Source organism: Sander lucioperca, chromosome 9 (genome assembly GCF_008315115.2).
Source record: "Sander lucioperca isolate FBNREF2018 chromosome 9, SLUC_FBN_1.2, whole genome shotgun sequence".
Classification (NCBI taxonomy): Eukaryota; Metazoa; Chordata; class Actinopteri; order Perciformes; family Percidae; genus Sander; species Sander lucioperca.
Window position 1 is genome coordinate 13,880,616 of NC_050181.1, and position 25,351 is coordinate 13,905,966.

Sequence of the window (25,351 nt, forward strand, 5' to 3'; positions counted from 1 at the left end):
ATTCTTGACATATCTAGGCTACATTCTAACTATGTTTTAAACATTACACAAAAAAACCTGTGTGACTGTACGAAAAAGCCTTTGCAACACTCAGCAGCCAAACAGAGTCATGGATCGGTTTACATTGTACTTCTCTCTCCTGTTTGGCTTCCTACTTTATGATGGTGAGTGAAACGTCACATTTAATATCAAACAGTTTAATAAATACTTTATTTATTAATAAATACTTTATTAAACTGTGCGACCAGGGTGTTGTCCAGTTTGACTTAGATGCCGTGACTTTAAGTCCCGACATACTTATCTCAAAAATTTGTTTAACTGAAAATTGAGGACACAGTTAAAATGAAGTTGATAAAGCATTTTACTAGCTAGCATTATTTTATAGTTTTTTGACCTGATGGTAAAAAGCTAATTTATTTCCAACCAATTAAATAATTTTGATACTAAATGACTCAGCCAATTGGATTATTGCAAAATATAATGGTAAATTATATAAGTGCCTCACAAATGCAAGTAGGCAACATAAAAAATATGCTCCTGGTGGATTTGGTCATTGTCCATTGGGTTCTTGCTTTTATACTAATGTCAGCTATTGGAGCTAACTTTAGGCTGTGACAGACAACATCAGAGAGAAACACATTTACTTTCTGGTTGGGAGCTCCAGGTGAAGTCGCGAAAGCCGTTGCTGTAGATGTAGTGTTAGGGAAAAGCCAGAGGCATTCTGTTTTTCTGTGCCGGTTGGCTTTCTTCAGCATTTAGCGGCAAAGTAGAACACTTGTAGGCCTATACTGCCCCTGTACGGTACTGTAAAAAAACAAGTACCATCACGTTTTCAGAATTTTGGTACGGACTTGGTACCCAAGTACCGGTTCCTGTGACATCCCTAGTTCATACACAGTGCTGGCTCTGTAAATGGAAACAAGAAAAAGTGGCTCGCACCAGGTTACACAACACTATTCTAGACAAACAGCAACAGCGTTGTTCCTGTATTGGACAGGGGAAAAGCTATGGATGTATAAAGAGAAAGGCAGTGGGAGCGTGATGAACGGTAAAAAAGGAGTTATTCGGGAAAAACCTGAGACAATGTGGAGAAAATTGGCAAAAGAAATGTCAATTATATCCTTTTAAATACATTTATTGTACTTTTTGTGTATCTCTAAAACTGACATTTAGCCTACATGAATGCAATGTTGTCTAGACAAAGGAGGAATCCCTAATCAAGTGTTAGCATTTTGAAGTATGTGTTAGGCCGGTAACAATTCCAAATTTTGCTGGACAATTAATTGTCTCAGAAAAAATTGCAATTCAAATTATAATTGGCTATTTTAGTAAAATAATACATTTATTTATTTATTTATTACTTTTTCAAACAAATTAAAGTTTAAATGAATCCCAGGATGCATCTTATGTTGTATATCACTGTTATGTGACCCAGATACGCAGATTCACAGCCTACTACGTAAACCACCCCTCTTTATTATCAAAAAACATATTTGTTTGCTTAAATTAACAAAAGAATTGAAAATAAAACATTTATTCCCATCAATAAAAAACAAAGCCTTAATCATAAACAAAAAACAGAGCGTGTTTAATTTCTCTGGCTTTAGCTTTAGACGGATGTTAGAAGTTGCTATGGCAACAAGTGACAGCTGCCACTAGCATAGCTTTAGCTAAACAGTCCGACCAATAATCACTTATATAACTACAATTTGGCACATCTAAACAGAATCAACAGTTACCATCAACAGTCATATGCCTTAGGACCTTAGGTGCTTGGGTGGATTTTTAATGTTCGAAAGCCGACTGAACTTGCACCTGCGGGTGGGGCGTCCCCTGGTAGGAATCCATAGTATCATAGGCTAGCTAACGTTACTGTTAGGTGACGCTACGCCGGTATTGCAAACGCGTTTGATGGGCCCAAATAATAGTGTGACCAATCTCATAAAAAAATGCTCTAATGTTCTGAATGAATATGTAAAAAAATTACAGTTAGACAATTATTTCATAATTGTTACAGGCCTAGCACCTGGAATTAGAGCATTCTCTACCTGTTGCAGGGTAAATTAAACTGAATCTAGGTGTCTGAAAACCATCTTACAGGGAAGATTAACAACACCAATGCCCAATTTTGCTGTACGACTTTACTGTGACATCCAAGCCAGTCTCCTTCTCTTTCATCTCGAGCAAATGCATACGTTTGTCTTTCCTGCATTCAAATGAAATGTCATTGTCCTTTTTCATTTTCTAGCTCAACTGGCAGCTCCAACAGGTAAAACTCACAACACCACCTCACAACTGTACTTCCTGCTCCCATTCCTCGTGTAACAGATTCTTCCTCCATCTCAACCCCACAATGATCAGCAACATCCCCAACTTTACCATTCTCCCCAGCGTCTTCTTGATTATAGCTTTTACCACTGTCTCCCCAGCAGATAACAGCACATTATCAACAGACTATATTTCTCCAGGACCCAGCACAACAAACAGCAGTACCTCCTCTACACTTGTTAATACCAGCACAACTTCAGCACCCCAAGCTTCTGACACAACACCACCAAGCACAAGTACATCTACACCCATAGATACCCCCCCATCTCCGTCATCTGCAGTGTCTTCAACATTACCCAGTACAAGCAGCACTAATGCATCATCATCAGATGTGAGCACAAACTCAACCGCCATGATGTCTGCTGCTACAGCAACCAGCCAAGACAGCAACAGTTCTATATATACGCAATTAGATGGCCTCACAACTACAGCATCCTCAGTCTCTGCAGCTACAGGTTGGTCATTATGATTCCTGCTGAAGCCAGCATACATGTATTGGCAATCTATTGTCAAATCAGAATTTTTCTGTTTGCATCAGGTTCAGTTAGAGATTCACCTCCTTTGGCATGCTTACTAATAGTTTCCTTGTCCTCATAGCAGGGACAACACTGACATTATTTGTTATGAATCTATTTTGATGTGTTTTCCTGTAAATTTTGTAATTTTAAATACGTTTAAAAATATCAAAATTAATATAGATATTGCACTATTCATAATCACTATTGCAATATCACATTTTGTTAATATCGTGCAACCCTAATCTACACTGGCAAATGACGTCACAACTTCTTCATCCACTGTCTCGTCAGCATCAAATACAACATCTACACTGATGGAAGAGAGTACAACGTCAGCATCTACAGTCCCTGCTACTACAGCAACCAGCCAAACAAGCAGCAGCTCACCTACACCAGCAGATAACAGCACTACTTTACCAGTCTCACCAGCAGATAACAGCACTACTTTACCAGTCTCACCAGCAGATAACAGCACAACTTTACCAGTCCCCCCAGCAGATAACAGCACAACTTTACTAGTCTCACCAGCAGATAACAGCACTACTTTACCAGTCTCACCAGCAGATAACAGCACAACTTTACCAGTCCCCCCAGCAGATAACAGCACAACTTTACCAGTCCCCCCAGCAGATAACAGCACAACTTTACCAGTCCCCCCAGCAGATAACAGCACAACTTTACTAGTCTCACCAGCAGATAACAGTACAACTTTACCAGCCTCCTCAGCAGATAACAGCACACCTTTACCAGTCCCCCCAGCAGATAACAGCACAACTTTACCAGTTTCCCCAGCAGATAACAGCACAACTTTACCAGTCTCACCAGCAGATAACAGCACAACTTTACCAGTCTCACCAGCACATAACAGTACAACTTTACCAGTCTCACCAGCAGATAACAGCACATCATCTACAGACTCTATTTCTCCAAATCCCAGCACAACAAACAGCAGTACCACATCTGTACTTGTAAATATCAGCATAACTTCAACACCCACAGCTTCTGACACAACACCACCAAGCACAACAAGTACAAGCAGTACATCTACACCCACAGATATCCCCCCATCTCCATCATCTGCAGTGTCTTCAACAGAACACAGCACAACAAGCAGCATTACTGCATCATCAGATGTGAGCACAGACTCAGCCTCCATAATGTCTGCTGCTACACCAACCAGCCAAGACAGCAGCAGTACTACATCTACGCGATTAGATGGCCTCACAAATACAGCATCCTCAGTCTCTGCAGCTATAGGTTGGTTATTATGATTCCTGCTGAAGCCAGCATACATGTATTGGCAATCTATTGTCAAATCAGAATTTTTCTGTTTGCATCAGGTTCAGTTAGAGATTCACCTCCTTTGGCATGCTTACTAATAGTTTCCTTGTCCTCATAGCAGGGACAACACTGACATTATTTGTTATGAATCTATTTTGATGTGTTTTCCTGTAAATTTTGTAATTTTAAATACGTTTAAAAATATCAAAATTAATATAGATATTGCACTATTCATAATCACTATTGCAATATCACATTTTGTTAATATCGTGCAACCCTAATCTACACTGGCAAATGACGTCACAACTTCTTCATCCACTGTCTCGTCAGCATCAAATACAACATCTACACTGATGGAAGAGAGTACAACGTCAGCATCTACAGTCCCTGCTACTACAGTAACCAGCCAAACAAGCAGCAGCTCACCTACACCAGCAGATAACAGCACTACTTTACCAGTCTCACCAGCAGATAACAGCACTACTTTACCAGTCTCACCAGCAGATAACAGCACAACTTTACCAGTCTCACCAGCAGATAACAGCACACCTTTACCAGTCTCACCAGCAGATAACAGCACACCTTTACCAGTCCCCCCAGCAGATAACAGCACAACTTTACCAGTCTCACCAGCAGATAACAGCACAACTTTACCAGTCCCCACCAGCAGATAACAGCACAACTTTACTAGTCTCACCAGCAGATAACAGTACAACTTTACCAGTTTCCTCAGCAGATAACAGCACAACTTTACCAGTCTCACCAGCAGATAACAGCACAACTTTACCAGTTTCCCCAGCAGATAACAGCACAACTTTACCAGTCTCACCAGCAGATAACAGCACAACTTTACCAGTCTCACCAGCACATAACAGTACAACTTTACCAGTCTCATCAGCAGATAACAGCACAACTTTACCAGTCTCACCAGCAGATAACAGCACAACTTTACCAGTCTCACCAGCACATAACAGTACAACTTTACCAGTCCCCCCAGCAGATAACAGCACAACTTTACCAGTTTCCCCAGCAGATAACAGCACAACTTTACCAGTCTCACCAGCAGATAACAGCACACCTTTACCAGTCCCCCCAGCAGATAACAGCACAACTTTACCAGTCTCACCAGCAGATAACAGCACACCTTTACCAGTCTCACCAGCAGATAACAGCACAACTTTACCAGTCTCACCAGCACAAAACAGTACAACTTTACCAGTCTCACCAGCAGATAACAGCACAACTTTACCAGTCTCACCAGTAGATAACAGTACAGCTTTACCAGTCTCACCAGCAGATAACAGCACACCTTTACCAGTCCCCCCAGCAGATAACAGCACAACTTTACCAGTCTCACCAGCAGATAACAGCACAACTTTACCAGTCTCACCAGCAGATAACAGCACAACTTTACCAGTCTCACCAGCACAAAACAGTACAACTTTACCAGTCTCACCAGCAGATAACAGCACAACTTTACCAGTCTCACCAGTAGATAACAGTACAGCTTTACCAACCTCCTCAGCAGATAACAGTACAACTGTATCAGTCTCACCAGCAGATAACAGCACACCTTTACCAGTCCCCCCAAAAGATAACAGCACAACTTTACCAGTCTCACCAGCAGATAACAGCACAACATCATCTACAGACTCCATTTCTCCAAATCCCAGCACAACAAACAGCAGTACCACATCTGTACTTGTAAATATCAGCATAACTTCAACACCCACAGCTTCTGACACAACACCACCAAGCACAACAAGTACAAGCAGTACATATACACCCACATATATCCCCCCATCTCCATCATCTGCAGTGTCTTCAACAGAACACAGCACAACAAGCAGCATTACTGCATCATCAGATGTGAGCACAGACTCAGCCTCCATGATGTCTGCTGCTACACCAACCAGCCAAGACAGCAGCAGTACTACATCTACGCGATTAGATGGCCTCACAACTTCAGCATCCTCAGTCTCTGCAGCTCCAGGTTGGTCATTATGATTTCTGCTCAAGCCATTTCCAAATTGCATATTTAAAGAAATATATTAATTCTGTATGTCACTGCTGAAAATGTATTGGCAATCTTTTGTCAAATCTGATTTTTTTTTTGTTTGCATCAGGGTCAGAGATTCACCTCCTTTGGCATGCTTAATAATAGTTTCCTTGTCCTCATAGCAGGAACAACACTGACAGACACCAGTACAACTTTGGATACCACTAGTGTCATATCTTTACCAGCAGCTGGGAGCAAATCTCGATTTTTCCAACAAAAACACAGATTCCACCATCACATCTCAAGCAATTGCTTAACTTAAATGTTTGTTTTTCCTGCATTCAAATTAAATGAAATGTCATTGTCCTTTTTCATTTTCTAGCTCAACCAGCAGCTCCAACAGGTAATACCCACAACACCACCTCACAACTGTACTTCCTGCTCCCATTCCTCGTGCAACAGATTCTTCCTCCATCTCAACCCCACAATGATCAGCAACATCCCCAACTTTACCATTCTCCCCAGCGTCTTCTTGATTATAGCTTTTACCACTGTCTCCCCAGCAGATAACAGCACATCATCAACAGACTATATTTCTCCAGGACCCAGCACAACAAACAGCAGTACCTCCTCTACACTTGTTAATACCAGCACAACTTCAGCACCCCAAGCTTCTGACACAACACCACCAAGCACAAGTACATCTACACCCATAGATACCCCCCCATCTCCGTCATCTGCAGTGTCTTCAACATTACCCAGTACAAGCAGCACTAATGCATCATCATCAGATGTGAGCACAAACTCAACCGCCATGATGTCTGCTGCTACAGCAACCAGCCAAGACAGCAACAGTTCTATATATACGCAACTAGATGGCCTCACAACTACAGCATCCTCAGTCTCTGCAGCTACAGGTTGGTCATTATGATTCCTGCTGAAGCCAGCATACATGTATTGGCAATCTATTGTCAAATCTGAATTTTTCTGTTTGCATCAGGTTCAGTTAGAGATTCGCAGCAGGTGGGAGCAAATCCCGATTTTTCAACAAAAACACAGATTCCACCATCACATCTCAAGTAATTGCTTAACTTAAATGTTTGTTTTTCCTGCATTCAAATGAAATGAAATGTCATCGTCCTTTTTCATTTTCTAGCTCAACCAGCAGCTCCAACAGGTGAAACCCACAACACCACCTCATACACTGTACTTCCTGCTCCCATTCCTCCAGTGCAACATATTCTGTATAACCCCACAATGATCAGCAACATCCCTTTCATGTTTCTCAGCTGCATCCATCCAAGATGCATAAAACATGTTCACCCCCTTTCATTCTGACTTGGAGTGATCCTTTCCAACCTTCTCCTAAGCTCAATGTCAATTTTGTTTGCGACGATTTTTAAAAATGATTCTTTTCCCTAGAATCAATATTGTTTATTAAGTTTTTTTTTTAACCAATGTTCTTCTGTTAATACGGTGCTGCTGACAGTGACCACGTCATAACTCTTTCCAGCTAAACAGACTGACTGACATATGATGTGTATTCTTTTTAGAAAACATTTCCGAGTTTTTAGTAATGTCTCATGATCTCGTGATCTTGAAATAATGCATTACATTACAGTAATCAATGACTACAGTGGTGATCTTGTATACAGCTGTGCTGTGTGTGCTTCAGGCTGTGCAGGTCCACCCCTGCTGTGTTGTCCTGGTCGAAACGACTCCTGCTTCAGGCATTGTTTCTGTGATAACTCCTGCTTGCAATTTGGCGACTGCTGTCCTGACTACAAGTCCACCTGCACGCAACGTGAGTGAGGGTAAACACAAAAAGTTGGAATTTATACTAGGGATGCACCGATCTCACTTTTTCAGTCCGATGCCTGGGCTTTGTGTATCTGTCGATACCCGATACCAATCTGATACCGTTGTTGAATTAATAATACACTGTATACCTTCTACCTTCCTTCCACCATGTGGAAGAGGCTAAAGGCACCATACTTTCCTAACTAAACATTATTTTCCTAACTAAGACAAAATAACATAGATGTAATGTATTGTATTCTTATTTATTTGTACACTCAACTCTTCCAGCATGTGACACACGTGCGACAGAGGGGGAAAAAAAACTAACAAAACTGGATCGGCCCGTGGATCTGTTAATTTTTCTGATCCCCGATCCAGCTATTTAGTCAATATCGGGACCGATATCCGATCTTAATATTGAATCGGTGCACCCCTAATTTACACTATGTCAGTTTAGGATTTGAGATGAGGTTTAAGATGTAATAGTACAAATCTTTATTCTTGATTATAGCTTTTACCACTGCGTCGCCAAGCACACCCAGCACAACTAGGAGTGCATCGATCCAATATTAAGATCGGATATCAGTTCTGATATTGACTAAATAGCTGGATCGGCGATCGGAAAAATTAACAGATCCACGTGCCGATCCAGTTTTGTTAGTTTTTTCCCCCTCTGTCGCACGTGTGTCGCATGCTGGAAGAGTTGAGTGTACAAATAAATATGAATTCAATACATTACATCTATTTTATTTTGTCTTAATTAGGAAAAGTCTGGTGCCTTTAGTCTCTTCCACATGGTGGAAGGAAGGTATAAGGTACAAGGTATACAGTGTATTATTAATTCAACAACGGTATCGGATCGGTATCGGGTATCAACAGATACACAAAGCCCAGGCATCGGTATCGGGACTGAAAAAGTCGGATTGGTGCATCCCTAATCACAACAAGCAGCAGTACTACATCTACACTAGGGGTGCACGATATATCGACTCAATATCATTATCTCAATATCATGTTGCGCAATATTATATCGAAAGTGTGACGATAAGTATGCAATGTTTTTTTTATTTTGTGGAGCGCTGCGTCCCGTACGTTGGCTGTGTGGCTTAGTTGTGTTCGATTTAGAGCCCGCCTGAAACGCTATAATGGTCATAATTTCATTGGCCAGTTACCGTGCCACTTGCACGTTAGTGCACGTCAGCGCGCGGGTCCACTACAAACCCGATGGAGCGTGCCACGTGTGTGCATATTTCAACAGAGTGACAGTGTAAGTGAAGAAATAGATAGAGACAACAAAACAGAACGAATCAGAGAAGCAAAAGAAAAGTTGTGTCTTTATTTATTTATTTTATACTGTACAACAGGTAAAACATGTCCTGTTCTGTAGACATAGTCCTTATTTATGTATTCATGTTGTACCAGTCCAATATGACAGTCAGTTGAAATAAACCTTGTGTTGTAAGAAAACTTGTTTTATTTGTTATGAATCTATTTTGATGCGTTTTCCCATAACTTTAATAATTTTACATATGTTTAAAAATATCAAAATTAATATAGATATCACACTATTCATAATCAATATCGCAATAACACATTTTGTTAATATCGTGCAACCCTAATCTACACTGGCAAATGACGTCACAACTTCTTTATCCACTGTCTCGTCAGCACCCAATACAACATCTACACTGATGGAAGGGAGTACAATGTCAGCATCTACAGTCCCTGCTACTACAGTAACCAGCCAAACAAGCAGCAGCTCACCTACACCAGCAGATAACAGCACAACTTTACCAGTCTCACCAGCAAATAACAGCACAACTTTACCAGTCTCCCCAGCAGATAACAGCACAACTTTACCAGTCTCCCCAGCAGACAACAGCACAACTTTACCAGGTTGGTCATTATGATTTCTGCTCAAGCCATTTCCAAAATTCATATTTAAAGAAATATATTAATTCCGTATGTCACTGCTGAAAATGTATTGGTATTGTTTGCATCAGGGTCAGAGATTCACCTCCTTTGGCATGCTTAATAATAGTTTCCTTGTCCTCATAGCAGGGACAACACTGACAGACACCAAGACAACTCTGGATACCACTACTGTCACATCTTTACCAGCAGGTGGGAGCAAATCTCGATTTTCCAACAAAAACACAGATTCCACCATCACATGGACTTCTGTACTTCAGTTCTGAAGTTAAGTTTAAATTGTAAAATACATTTGTATTTGCACCTTTTTTTCTACAGATACCCATATAGTGACCATTGACCTGAAAGCGTATGTATTATCCCAGAATGGGGAAAATGAAGATGTGATTTTTGAGGCTATCTCCAATGTAAGCACAAACAACCTTCACATATACATCACACAATTATAGTATCACAAGAAAACTAATTATACACAGCTCTGTCACTTACCTAATCAATGAGGTTCTTCCCTCACACAGTTTATTTCCCAGACCCTTCTCCAGCTGAACTGTGAGGGCTGCTCATCAACTATCAGACACATCAAACCCACCTGAGAAAGGCCAATGTTTCAGCCAACGGGAGCACCAGTGTGGCTGTAGCTGTACTGTGACAACAGGTTGCATAACTCTCAGAAACAACACCATCACCTATTAAAACTAAATAAACTGGTAGAGATCAGGGCCTGAATATCAGATATTAGGCCTACATGATTAATACATTTCTTATGTACCCTTTAAGCATGTAAAATGACATGCAGTACTATAAAGCTCTATAACTTTAACTATACAGTTCTCACACAGGTATATCACAACTTAAAACTACAACACTGACAGATTAAACAGTTTATGTTCACATTAAAAAATATAAATGCATGTATCAAATACATGACTTACTGGGTCTACTGTAATAGATATAGGCCCAAAGAAAAATAGCCTACAATGCCTAGAGTAGGCCTATTACTTAATAAAGCTTATGACTCATTTTACAGAACAGCTCAAAGACAAAAAAGGATGAATACAAACAAGTGTCCCTGCAGCAGCAAGCAAGGCAAAATACAGAATATAACCACCACACATCAACAAGTACACATCAGCAACAGCTTCAGAGTCGAAGATAAGTTAAATTCAACAACTACACAAGGATTTAAATACAGAAAGCTGCAGAGAGACATTTAACTATCAGGTAACAGTTAAAGATACCAGCAAGCAAAGACAGGTAACGTTAGACAGTCAGGGGAGTTATTTGACTTACTTTATTTAACGTTGAGGTCCCTCTCCCCTCCTTAATGGATGTGAAGTGGTCATTCTCCACGTATACATATGAATGTCCCACTACACGTGTTGCTGTGATGGACATTTTGTTTGTCTGTCAACAGAACTCATTTCCTCTCTCCATCGTCAGCTAATGTTAACTGCAAAAGCATTAAGGCCCTGACACACCAACCCGATTATCGGCCATCTGACAGTATGGCGAGGTCAGTGACTCAAGTCTGTTTGGTGTGTTCTGTGCCGTTGTCAGTTGGAGGAGCCGTCGGCCTTCATTTGGGCCAATTTGACATGTTGAATCGGAAGGCGGGCAGTCGGACTCAATGACCAAACTGATTGGTGGAGTGCTAACCCAGAAATGACGAGCGGGATGAGTGTGACTAGAGTCTCTCAAAATCTGACGAAAATCTTTTAAACTGACCTTTGTCATGAAGACAGATTCAGCAACTGCATGGCCTATTTCTCGCTTAAAATGTTTTCAGAAACACGTTTCAGTGAACCTTTTTCGTAAAATATGAGATCGTATTCCGAATGAGCCGCCATGATGGTCTGGCTTTGGAATTCCTCCAATTCGTTCCTCCAATCAGCTGCAGTGTCATTTTGTTTTACTCAAAAACTTTATGTGTATAATAGATATTAATATGCATACTGTTTATTAAAATGTTGTACTGTTACTGTGCATAAATGAGTGCTTGCTTGGGCATACACATGACATCATGACTACAAATTGAATGTGTGTCTATATCTAATAATGTTGGTAGAAAAAACTTGTGCAATTATTGGTTATTCAAATATTGCTGACATTTTGTTATGTGTGTTAGAATGTTTGTACTTTGGAGATTTTCTACTTTGAAATGGTAGTGTAGCTGCAAAAACACTTCATAATTATCGACAGTAGAGCTGGGCAACATATCAATATTATATCGATATCGTGATACGAGACTAGATATCATCTTAGATTTTGGATATCGTAATATCGTAATATGGCATAAGTGTTGTCTTTTCCTGGTTTTAAAGGCTGCATTACAGTAAAGTGATGTACTTTTCTGAACTTACCAGACTGTTGTAACTGTTCTATTATTTGCCTTTACCCACATAGTCATTATATCCACATTACTGATGATTTTTTAAATCAAAAATCTCATTGTGTAAATATTTTGTGAAAGCACTAAACGTCAACACTACAATATCGTTGCGGTATCGATATCGAGGTATTTGGTCAAAAATATCAGGATATTTGTTTTTCTCCATATTGCCCAGCCCTAATCAACAGGCTGTCGTGTAACTCAATGTCTGTCAGTAAAACAGGAAAAAATCATCACAAAAGAAAACAGCAACAAGAACTCTAACAACATCATAGTTTATTTTGGCAGACAATAAAATCATTGTTGTCAGCAGCGTAGCCTAATGTTGTCCACACCCTCACCAATCAGTCATGGATTGGTTTACACTGTACTTTGTGCTCCTGATAAGTTTGCTGCCTCTCTAAAACATCATTGCATTTTATTCTGAACCCTTGAATAAGGCATTCAATAATAAGTCAGTGTCATGGCATGCCATCTTGTTTATAATGATACTTCTAACAAAAATAAATCCTGTCGGAAACTAATTTATAGCTTTAAGGGACTGTTCAGTATTTATGGAATGGACCACCGGAGGAAAATAGGGGAGGGTCATGTCTTTTTATATTTTGCTGAGGGGAGGGTCATCCAACATTTTTTAGTCTGGGTGGGGGGGTCACCCAACTTTTTTATTCATGAAAAGAGCAAAATTTCAAAGTGGCTTGTTTGGTGCATATTTATCCATGTAGCTCTCAGTCTCGGCCCCCTAGCAGATGGGTTAGACTGCATACTCGGAGTTTGCTGGGGGGGCAGGAGGAGCACTGCCCCCCTGGTGGCTCAAACGGGTAATTGCATTGTTTAAAAAAATAGTGGAATAATTACATCTGGCATGACCAGATATTAAATAAATATCTTAAATAACACAAAACAACTAAATGGTGATAGGTAATACATCTGATTTCATATACTGCTTTGGTAAAAAAAATGATTACCTGGCTGACGATGGGAGCAGCAGAACGCAAAAAAACGAAAGTTACTGTTGCACTAGTCTGGACATCTTGCCATGCCAACCTTGCAATAAAGGTTTCCTAAATGCCATGTATATACATGTAATGTCAGCTTACTAATTGATTGCGGGTTTTGTGTAGATTTGGACTTTTATACATTCATTCCATTTTGTTTAAACGGTGAAGTGGAGAGGCCTCGTTCACCTGTTTGGAGCTGGCTGGTGAATGTGACGCTCGTATCGGCCTTGCTGGATACACTGTGTCATTTACCTTTTTGTGGATCTACTGATCGCTGTGGATTACTTTTTTTTCGTGTCATTGGATTACGGCAAAATATGGATCTTTTTTCTCAACGTGTCTTAATGTTTTATGGTGAGTTTGGAGAGGCATCTCAACAGACTGTAGGTCCAACACTGATTGTTCACTGTTACATTTTAGTGGAATTTAAGCGTCTGTCTATTGCGTTCCAAAACAGCCTTGCCGCGATTGGATTTCATAAGGGGCGAATTGTTAAATTGTTACAATGTAACTTAAAAACTTTAAAAATAAACATATGTGTTTTGGAATATACTGTTTAGCTTCGGCAGCTTTACCTATGTGCTAAAATATACAATGACGATAGTGACAAGTCCATAGCAACCAGTGTTGAATTGGTTATATCCCAGCGTCCTTTGCGCATTGGTCTCAATGTTTTATTGTTTTATTTCATGTGAATACTAGTTTACTAGAGGAGTAACTTAGTATTTGAAGTAATGCAGTAATGCAGGAAGTGTGCATTTAGTTTCCATGCTTATTGTGTTTCCACAACAATGTTAGTAAGTAAATCTACTGAAATGGCCACCACACCATAACAGAGGAGTGTGATATGTAAGATGAGAATGCAGAGGTTAACTCCTGTACATCATGGCTGTAAAAATCAAATGGTATCTGTACTTCCTTGCTAAGTGCAAACTTGCACGCGAGGGGAGGGTCATTCCTTTTTTTCAAATTGTTTTGGAGGGTCATAGGAAAATTATTACTGACGAGGGGAGGGTCACGTCTTTTTAGGTTAGAGGCCACAAAACTTCTCCGGTGGCCCCTTAATTAAATAACGAACAGTCCCTACGTTACAATACTTTCAAATTGTAACTACTGCTTACTTTATCAAAGTTTAACAACAGTGTGAACAGCCCCCTGTAGCAAATGTCACCATACCCCCCCTGTAGTGGAAGCAACAACCAACTTAATTGATAAGGACAATGTTACTGAGGATCCAGATAACAGACCACCACCACATTCAGGTACAGCTGCAGCACTTGTACTCCCCTGGTGTTGGGAGTTCCATAATTCATTATTTCCAAGTGGAGTTTTTGTAATTTTCAGTTAACTAAATCTATGTCTGATATTTGTTTTCAGTATACCACCTCGACTGCAATTTTGAACAAGATCTATGTCAGTGGAGTCAACTTGTTACAGATGTTTTTGATTGGACAAGGCATAGCGGTTCCACTGGCTCCACTCCTACTATGATGACTGGGCATTCTTCAGATCACACCTCAGGAGGTAATTAGCCTTCTGACACAAGCCAAGTAAAGTTGGTGTAGAACTGTCAGCAGTCTTTGCCAGTTTGACATTTGCATAATCAAAACTATGGGAAAAAACTGCGTTGTTGAAGAAGTACTTCCTTGTCAAACCAGAATGGTAGAGTTTCTCTGGAGTCAAGAGTTACTGAAGTTTAGTATTTCATCAAGATGAGCTATCTTTCCTTTAGCATCCTGAGGTAGTGCCAGTAGAGCTGTTGCTTATGTATTAACACGTCTTGAACTTAAAGACATTTTCTTAGTATATAATAGGGTAGTGACGAAACACCCAGCTCCGACGAGACGAGAGATTGGGTTCACGAGAGTTCGAGAGGAGACGAGATTTTAACACTATTTTAAAGAACACTTTAATGAAGAAATAAATAAAAATTAATCAGTAACACTTTCTATGAAGCCTGTTATGGAAATTTACTGACCTCTCCATTGATACTCAATTATCGAACACAAAGCACAGAGAAACACCGAGATGGTCAAGGTGATATATTGCAAATTTTTTATCTGATTAATCACAGGGAAGTTACCAGGGAAAGGTAACAAGCTCTTATCTGTTCAGTTTCCCCAGCAGCTCCCAAAGAACATAGAGATACACACAAATATTGTACTTGTTACAGAAGTATATGCTCATTGGAAAGCAGACAAATTAATATTTTTCCTAAAACCCATGGAAAGAATCTTTTACAACAACCATGCTCAGTAACCAATGGAAAGCTGTTGCATGTCTCCAATTTCACATATTTAGCTTTACCTTTAATTGTCATTCAGACTTACGGTCTACTTCATCAGTGACAGGCTGTCACATATGTTTTTCCAGTTGACAGGCAGATTTATATAAAAGGTGCCAAGCCTATAGCTAGGAATGTACCTGCACCTGTCACAGTAAGCAAAACATCTGCAGTACATGGGCCTCTGACTGCACCTCAATTACACAGCTCACAGAACAGTGTGAGAAAGTTTCGAACATAATGCATCCAGAAAATGTTCAAATGACAATTAATAAAACTCGAGGAATCACAATTCCTTTAACAAGTCACTATTATACATTAAAAACAGTTATAATGTGTTATAATCTGCTTATAACACTATAATTATAGTTATAAGCACTTATGAATAATCATAATGCTTTATAACTATAATCATAACACAAAGCATTTTTATAATTACTTATAAGGTCAAGAATTCTGATACTCTATAATTGCTGGTCACTTTGTGTCTATAATGCAGTATTAACACATTAATAATGAATTTATAATCTGCTTATAACGATGTATAAATATATTTATAAAATAATAATGCTTTATAACAATAATCATAACACAAAATTTTATAATGGCTTATAAGGTCAAGTATCATAATAATGCTCATCACTCCCCAACTACCATTTTTTTTTTCCATACACTGTAAAAAAGCCCGGTCTCGGGAGACAACACAGGGGTCGTAAACGTCAACCAAACACTAGAGGCACAGCCTGTGCACCAAAATACAACAAACCACTCCAGCCAATCACCAACAAGATGGTTTGGGGAGGGGGTGGGGGTTAGTCATGACAGTTACGGAAACATGGGGGGAGGGGCGAGCTTGCTCTGTTTTGTTTGAAATTTACTTGGAACGTCAACAGAAGTGAGCATGCAGGAACTCTTAGTGCACCTTTAATGTTACCTCTGTGAGGGCCAGCACTCAAACAAACTCCTCTCTCGTTGATGGGCTGTCAGCTCCGCTGGGGAAATGTCTGCTCATGCTGCAGAAAAGCTCATCCTTATTTACACTGTATTCCATCTAGGGCTGAACGATTAATTGCATTTGCGATAATATCGCGATATGTTAAAACGCGATTTCCTAATCGCAAAGGCTATCGATTTGGTCACATGACTCGCGAGAGCAAATCAGTCTGCACTCCACAGAGAAAGCATCAACTAGCACGCTAACGCTACGCCGTACCTTGAGCTGATTTCTGTCATTCAAACAACTCTGAGTTGTAGTTTAAAACCTTTACAGACATTTTAATAAAATGAAGGGTTTTATTCGGGCTTGAGTCCATACATGCAGTTAATGGATACAGGCACGCAGAACTCAAGGCTCGGTTGGCAACGATTAGCTCTGATTAGCAGTTAGCTCCGGTTAGCGGTTACCTCCGTTATAAAGATATGGAGTGGAGGAGCTGCCACTGAGAGGGGTAACAACCAGACTCTGATAAATGACGTTCGGGGAGTTTTCACAGCAGCGGGGCCGCGGTGTTTCAACAGTTTTATTAGTACAGTTAATCCCATGGCAAGAACACCAGCAACTAGTTAACGCAACGATAGCCTCTCTGAACAAGTGCACACGGCAGCACGCAACTTCACGAGGGGGAGGGGCTGGAGGCAGCTCCTCTCTGTGCACTGTAAAAAAAATACAGTACACAGAGAGTTGTGTGTGTGTGTGTGTGTGTGTGTGTGTGTATATAGATATATACTATATTTTTACTTATTTAACTGTCTAGTGTGTAATTGTGTGTTCATACTATAAATTATTATATTATTATTTGTTGAATAATACAGAAGACAAAGAGCTTAAAAAAAGAATCGAATCGCAATATTTGGGGAAAAAAATCGCAATTAGATTATTTTCAAAAATCGTTCAGCCCTAATTCCATCCAAGAAAACTGTCCACATCACTTTAAAGAGAAGCCATTATTGTCGTGGTAACTTTTAACAGTAGGCCTACATTGCTTAACACATCCATGGTACATTGTCTAAAAAGCCAGCTAGCTAACGTTAGCTGCTGAAGGCAGCCCGGAGAGTCTGCCTGTTGTTACCATAGCAACCACCTACGTTCCAAGGCTTCCTAATTGTTTGATCCTTATTCTATGGTTTAAAACAGTTTCGTTTTAATCAGAAGAGAAGCCACATTAAACACACACAACTAGTTCTGTTACTATTTCTTTCCTTTTACTTTTTACATACATTTCAATATTTTTCATAACAAAACGTATTATGATCAAACTTGGCTGGACGGGCCAGTGAGTAAACTTTGTGTCTATAATGCAGTATTAACACATTAATAATGAATTTATAATCTGCTTATAACGATGTATAAATATATTTATAAACACTCATGAATAATAATAATGCTTTATAACAATAATCATAACACAAAATTTTATAATGGCTTATAAGGTCAAGTATCATAATGCTCATCACTCCCCAACTACCATTTTTTTTTTCCATACACTGTGAAAAAGCCCGGTCTCGGGAGACAACACAGGGGTCGTAAACGTCAACCAAACACTAGAGGCACAGCCTGTGCACCAAAATACAACAAACCACTCCAGCCAATCACCAACAACAAGTGCCGCCCTGGCCCATTACTGACTACATGCCAGGTTGTAATACATTGTAGCCTAATATTTAAAATCAATTTAGTGTAACTGAGTGAAAAGAAAAGAAAACAGTTCAAATAGCTTATGTATTTATTTGTTGTTTTGTTTATCTGATTGGGTGGAGAGGTATCAGCCACTCAGAGAGACACGCTGGTCAAGTCCCGCCTCTAACTTTATTTGATTGACAGATCCCTGAGTAACGTTAGTACAACATCACGGAGCTAACGTTACGTACAGAGTAATGTTAGTACAACATCACGGAGCTAATATTACGTACCGAGTAACGTTAGTAGCCTACAGGGGGGAGTGACAGGCTGCGGCTGGAAATCGGAAGGACGGGAAATAGTTTTAACATTACTTTAAAATCGATATCCACCGAGCCAAAGTGCTTATGTTAACGTTAGTTAGCTCATTCTTGTTTCCTAACTGCGTCGCAAGTTATAGGAGCTTAGCTGGGAGCATCATGAAGACAGCTAAAGTTTATGTTAGCTGCCCCAGCTGTCAGAGTTAGCTTCGACTTCATATATTACCTTCTAATAGCTGTATTCTCAGTAACGTGACAATCTGCAAGAAACAGGTTGCTTATAAATCACTAAAATAGTAGAGTAGTGTAGTACATGTTAATAACAGGCTGCATTTGAGCATTAAATATTTGAATATTATTTGAATATTAAAAAAATAATGATATGAAATTTGAATGGTATTATAGAGGAAGATTGAGAGCTCTAATACATTGCTTGAATAACAATTAAAAGAACATCCCCATCAGTTCTTTTAACTCAAATAAGCATGCCAAAATTTGTGACTACCATGTCCAGTTTTGCTGCTGTTACATGTAACCCGAGACTGAAATGGAATTAGCTAGTAATTATGTTACGTTGATACAGTATAGTTGACTGACTGTCGGTTTAACTCTTGACAATGTGACTGAAGATGTATTTCTTTAATAGCTTGACAGTTATAGCATATTGTATTTTTATACATTTTATTTATCAGAACTTTAATATGTTTTGATGTTCCTCTGTTCTCTTGTGACAATAAAACAAGTTATTTTTAAACTGCATTATCAAATTATTTTAGTGAGGACTCAAATAACTACAAATAACTAATGTTAGGGAAATCTGTTTATGTTTTGTTACGCGTTTCTGGATAAATATATATCAGAATCATATATATCGGAATATCGGATTTTTTAAATCACCAAATATTTGTATCGATATCGGCCTTAAAAATCCTTTATCGGTCGGGCTCTACTTCTAACAAACATGCACTGTGGTTACACAGTGCATGTTTGTTAGTGACTTGTGTTGCCATCAGTCCAGTCATCCTGCATTCTTGACATATCTACAGTCTAATTGTGTTATAATCATTATACAAAGAAAAAATATGACAGGTCTTCTCTGACATGATGTTCTGTGAAGAAGTTAATCAATTAATCAATTTCTGGCAGACAATATCATTGTTCTCATCAGGAGAAGGCCTGTATAAAGAGAGAGTGCCTGCTGCAAACAGCAGCCACACAGAGTCATGGATCAGTTTACATTGTACTTCTCTCTCCTGTTGGCGTTCCTACTTTATAATGGTGAGTGAAACATTATCACATTTAATATTGAACAGTTTAATAAAGTAAAGTCACAGCATACTTATCTCATAATACAAAAATTGTGTTTAACTGACAGTTACAATGAAGTTGATAAACAATTATTTTACCAGCTTGCTTTATTTTAAAGTTTTTTGAGCTGATTGTAAAAAGCTAATTAATATTTAATAATTTCAAAATGATTAAATAATGTCAATACTACATGACTCAGCTGATGGGATTATTCCAAAATCGAATGGTAAATATTAGGGATGTCACGATTCTCCAAATCCTCGATTCAATTAAATTTTCGATTCTAAGGTCACGGTTCGATTTGATTCTCGATTTTTACATTTTTATTTATTTTTAGACCAGACTTTTATGCAATATAATATGACCTTTGTTTGCAATGTACCACACTACACTGTCAAATTTTAAACATTTATTAACAACATAATGTAACGGTCCGTGTACTTGGTGGCCAACGGATTTTCGTTTTGAAAGGAAAAAAACTAAAACGAAAAACGGCCAGTTTCCCAATTACCATTAGTAAATAGGAAAACAAAAAACGGAAAACAACCCATTATTCGTTTTTTGTTTTGATATTAAAAAACGGAAAACGAAAAACAATCTCGTTATCCGATTTTCTTTGATGTATTTGTAGATGGAACTCGGAAATTAAAATGTGTGTATAAATCTTATTCCTTTGTCAGTACCCGATCCGTACCGCCTGTAAAATCCGTTCTGTGCACTGCCTGATCAGTTCTACGCTTGCGCGAACACCGGCAAACTTCACAGCTCTATGCACGCATTGGCGTAAGGATGTTTGGACATTCCCGGTTACCGGAAGAAAACATTAGACAGTGACAGTAGACCGTTATGATGGCAAAGATGAAGTTTACAAGGTGTTTGCTGGAGTTGCCTAAAGTATCTGTTAATGATATACGGAGCGTCGTCTGGCCATCCAGTACAACACCATGTAGCAAATTAAATAAAGGCTTCAAATTTTATGTTTCGTCATTTATTTGCAACTTTGAAGGTAATTTGCTAACGCTAGCTAGCCTGAGCTAGAAGCCTTGCTTTGGTGTTATAAGTCATGACTCCGTCCTGCTTCAGGTTAACCATGATTTAAATAAAGTTTAAGCATGTGTATACCTCTCACTTCATGTGTTTGTACTTTTATGAAAGTATCAGGTAAAAACAGGGCTACAAATGAGATCTCTGTGAGAGACCAGCATACTCCTAGCAAACTATTATGTAGCTCAATGCTGGACATTTCACCCCTAATTCCGGTCACTTTACTGTATTTGTATTTGTTTAGTATTTGGTTTAGAAGCCTTTATTGGTGATTTTTTACGGTACAAAGTCCTGCTATATACGTACATAGCTAGCTATATATGCTCCGCTATGTCGCGTTAGCATGCAGCTACAATAGTTAGCTATGAGTATGCTAACGTTAGATTGTAGTGGAACGAAGCAGCACTTTCTAACGTCAAAAATCGCAGACCAAACACTACACAATCGGACATGTTTCAGCAGGAATGTGACCCGGAATTGGGGAGAATTTAACAACATTGCCAGCTAAGATGACCGTTAGCATGTAGCTACTATAGTGTTTACTGCCGTTAGCATGTAGCTACTATAGTGGTATACAGCAGTGGTGGCTGGGAGAGCTGTCATCCCATCTTCAAAAGGACACTTATGTACGTTTACACTTCATCGCATTAATAATAGACAGTCTATGGTTATTAGTCAAGACGAAGTATTAGGTGAAAACATTAACGTAAACAACACAACAACGATGTCGCTACACGGTTTTGGATCAGTGACAAGTTTCGAATGTTTGTAGCTATGACTATTGTATAATAAAGATTTAATAAAAAAAGATTTAATAAAAAAGTTGTAATGTTTGGTCGTAAAGTGTTGACACGTTACTTATATACAGTCTATGGTTACAAATCGCACAGGGACATTGTTAGTTTTCTACTACGTAATTATGCGCATGCACAGAACGGATCTTACAGGCGGTACTGGCCAATAAATGCTATTGAAGGGCGGGTCTTGGCGTGGCGGGAGTAACTTCCGGTCACGAAAAAAATACCAATGCAAAATTAAGGAATACGACTTATACACACGTATTTTAATTTCCGAGTTCCATCTACAAATACATCAAAGACAATCGGATAACGAGATTGTTTTTCGTTTTCCGTTTTTTAATATCAAAACAAAAAACGAATAATGGGTTGTTTTCCGTTTTTTGTTTTCCTATTTACTAATGGTAATTGGGAAACTGGCCGTTTTTCGTTTTTGTTTTTTTCCTTTCAAAACGAAAATCCGTTGGCCACCAAGTACACGGACCTGTAACAATAACATATTTTCAGTCAATTGGAAACTTTACAATTTATCACTAAAGTAAAAAAATTAACGCTGCAAGCAGTGATGGACGGGCCCTCACGCCTCTGCGCGTGTCGGGGTTACTGGCAGACACCGCTCCTTGCGACACTCCTTGCGGCACTCAGACACTGCAAATCGTCACCAATGAAAAGGGAACTCCCTGCCAAGTTAAACGATACCTCACACAAGACTCTACGTCATACAGTTCATTAACATCATCATTCATTAATCACCAATTAAAAAGGAAGTCTCTGCTGAGTTCATTGATACCTTACATAAGACTCTACTTTAAACGGGTCAGCATTTATGAAAGGGGCGTGGCTTAAACACAGGGGGCGGACCAAACCATCACCAATGAATAAGGAACTCTCTGCTGAGTTTAATGATACTTCACACAAGGGTCTACCTTAAACGGTTCAAATGTTATGAAAGGGGGTGTGGCTTAAGAATAGGGGGCGGGCCAAACCATCACCAATGAAGAAGGAACTCTCTGCTGAGTTCAATGACACCTCACCCAAGACTCTACCTTAAATGGTTCAAATGTTATGAAAGGGGGCGTGGCCTGAGTAAGTGGGTGTGGTTAAAGTATAGGGGGCGGCTCAGTAGACCACACATTCTAAGTTTCATCTAAATCGGATGTTTGCCATATAAGGTAGATTTCCTGTTGCCAGCGGGGGGCGCTATGACCAAAAGTAAATATTGGCCTGTAGATGTCCTCAGACCTGGACCCTTGTCAATCGTGAGAAATTTTGGGCAGATACGACAACGTACACTCAAGTTACAACAATTTTTGTTCATCGCTAAACACTCACAACACAACACAAATGGCCGCCACGCCACGCCCACACCGTTTGAAGAAAAGTTTTTTTTTAATAACTTTTCATCTTTAAAGGTGTTGAGATGGTACAGACCAAATTTGAATCCGGGAGAAATCTAGGGGGTTCGTAAAGTATAGCACTTGACTTTTAGGCTACTCGTGCCCTAGGGGGCGCTATGACTTTAGAAATATCGGCCTTTATTTGTCCTCAGGGTTGGACTCTTATGAATCCTGAAAAGTTTCGAGCCAATTGGATAATGTACACTCAAGTTACACCCACTTCCTGTTTTGATGGCGAAACGCACAAAATGGCCGCCCCGCCACAGCCACCCCTATGACGAAAAGTTTTTCTTTTAACAGCTTTTCATCTTTAATGTCTTAAGATGGCACAGACCGAATTTGAAGTTGATCGGATGAAATCTCTAGGAGGAGTTCGTTAAAGTACGACATGTGGAAATGGCCAAAACACTAATTTCGAACTTTGAAATCAAAATGGCGGACTTCCTGTTGGGTTTAGGGTATGGCTCCAATGACGTTTTCTGTACATCTTGACATGTTACATGTTACGCCCTGCAGGGGCTCAATTCTTTTAATTTTGTAGGGTGCGCTAGTATATGATAATGTTCTCTATTAAGACCCACTGGAGTGAAGTGAATGTCGCGGGGAGCTCGTGGTCTGCGCTATATGCAGCCAAGACTCGCTTTTGCACAAAGAGGCTTTGCAACATGTGCTGTTCCACCGCGTACTCACGTCTTCCTGGAACCGTTTTATTGGTGTTCCAAACTGATCTTCCATAGACTGCAAGTGGGAATAGGCCAGCTGAGAATGTTTAAAGTGGCCAACAATTCGTCTGCCTATAGCCAGTATGTCTTTTACGCTGCGTTGAGACAACACTTCCTCATTCACAGCCAGATGTAGTGTGTGGGCCATGCACCGTATTCCCTTCAGCTGGCTGTCTTCTATCGCTTTTGTCATATTTCTTGCATTGTCACTGACAATGACATGCACTTTAGATTGGTCGATATGCCAGGTGTCGAACATATTGGCGAATGCATCAGAAATGGCTGCTGCTGTATGTGACCCTCGAAACTAGAGGTCGACTTAAGAATAAACTAATAATGCAGTTCTTATCTAGTTGTCTGAAAAACATCTTACAGAGAACATTAATAACACCAATGCCGAATTTGGCTGTATGACTTCACTGTGACATCCATGCCAGTCTCCTTCTCTTTCATCTCGAGCAAATGCTTAATTTAAATGTTTGTTTTTTCCTGCATTCAAATGAAATGAAATGTCATTGTTCCTTTTCATTTTCTAGCTCAACCAGCAGCTCCAACAGGTAATACCCATAATACCACCTCATACACTGTGCTTCCTGCTCCCATTCCTCCAGTGCAACAGCATCTTCCTACATCTCAACCCCACAATGCATATACTATTCTGGTTATTGCCCTTATTCAGAAAAAGACTATATTCAGACTAAGCTGTTTACATGGATAATGAAAGTGTATATTCCACTAATATCCATTTACGTGTAGCCGTGCAAAATACGATTTTTTTCAAAGTTTTCCAGCGGCGGCGGACTTGTTGGCACTTGTTGTGCAAACACAGAGTCCCTGTGTGGGGGAATCAATGTAAATTTTTTTGCAACAATTTTAAAATTGATTCTTTTCCCTAGATTCTATATTTTTTTAATTTACTTTTTTTTAATCAATGTTTGACCTAAATATTATCTGTTTATACGGTACCGCTGACGACAACTACATCATATTCCTTTCCAGGAAAACAAACTGACTAAATGACATGTGATATGTATTCTTTTTAGGAAACAATTCGTTTTTAGAAATGTTTAATGATCTTGTGATTTTGAAATAACGAGTTGTAATTACAGTAATAAATGAGTACATTTATTAATAAATGACTACAGTGGTGTTCTTGTATACAGCTGTGCTGTGTGTGCTTCAGGCTGTGCAGGTCCACCCCTGCTGTGTTGTCCTGGTCAAAACGACTCCTGCTACAGGGGATGTTATTGTGATGAGGCCTGCTTGAACTTAGGCGGCTGCTGTCCTGACTACATTTCAACCTGTGTGCAACGTGAGTGAGGGTGAACACAAAAAATTTAAAAATACACTGTTATGTCAGTTTAGGATTTGAGATGAGGTTTAATATTAATAGTGCAAATCTTTATTCTTGATTACAGCTTTAACCACTGCACCGCCAAGCACACCCAGCACAACAAGCAGCAATACTACATCAACTTCTTCATCCACTGTCTCGTCAGCACCTAATACAACATCTACACTGATGGAAGAGAGTACAACGTTAGCATCAACAGTTTCTGCTACTACAGCAACCAGCCAAACAAGCAGCTCATCTACACCAGCAGATAACAGCAC

The 25,351-nt window shown here is 39.4% G+C and overlaps 1 protein-coding gene and 1 long non-coding RNA gene across 2 annotated transcripts in view; both read left to right on the top strand.

Moving 5' to 3' along the window:
- The window catches only part of LOC116037330 (uncharacterized protein PB18E9.04c-like), a 59,774-nt gene that overhangs the window by 28,552 nt on the left and 5,871 nt on the right, over positions 1-25,351 (top strand). Inside the window, exons 6-11 of the mRNA XM_031281197.2 lie at positions 2,430-2,783; positions 6,509-6,529; positions 6,690-7,043; positions 7,283-7,303; positions 7,802-7,930; positions 9,595-9,822. Coding sequence (XP_031137057.2) covers positions 2,430-2,783; positions 6,509-6,529; positions 6,690-7,043; positions 7,283-7,303; positions 7,802-7,930; positions 9,595-9,822 — 1,107 coding nt within the window. The remainder of the gene's footprint in view (positions 1-2,429; positions 2,784-6,508; positions 6,530-6,689; positions 7,044-7,282; positions 7,304-7,801; positions 7,931-9,594; positions 9,823-25,351) is intronic.
- LOC116037332 lies at positions 19,629-25,193 on the top strand. The gene is made up of 3 exons (XR_004101840.2): positions 19,629-19,747; positions 24,274-24,294; positions 24,921-25,193. It is a non-coding gene; the product is annotated as an uncharacterized LOC116037332 (long non-coding RNA).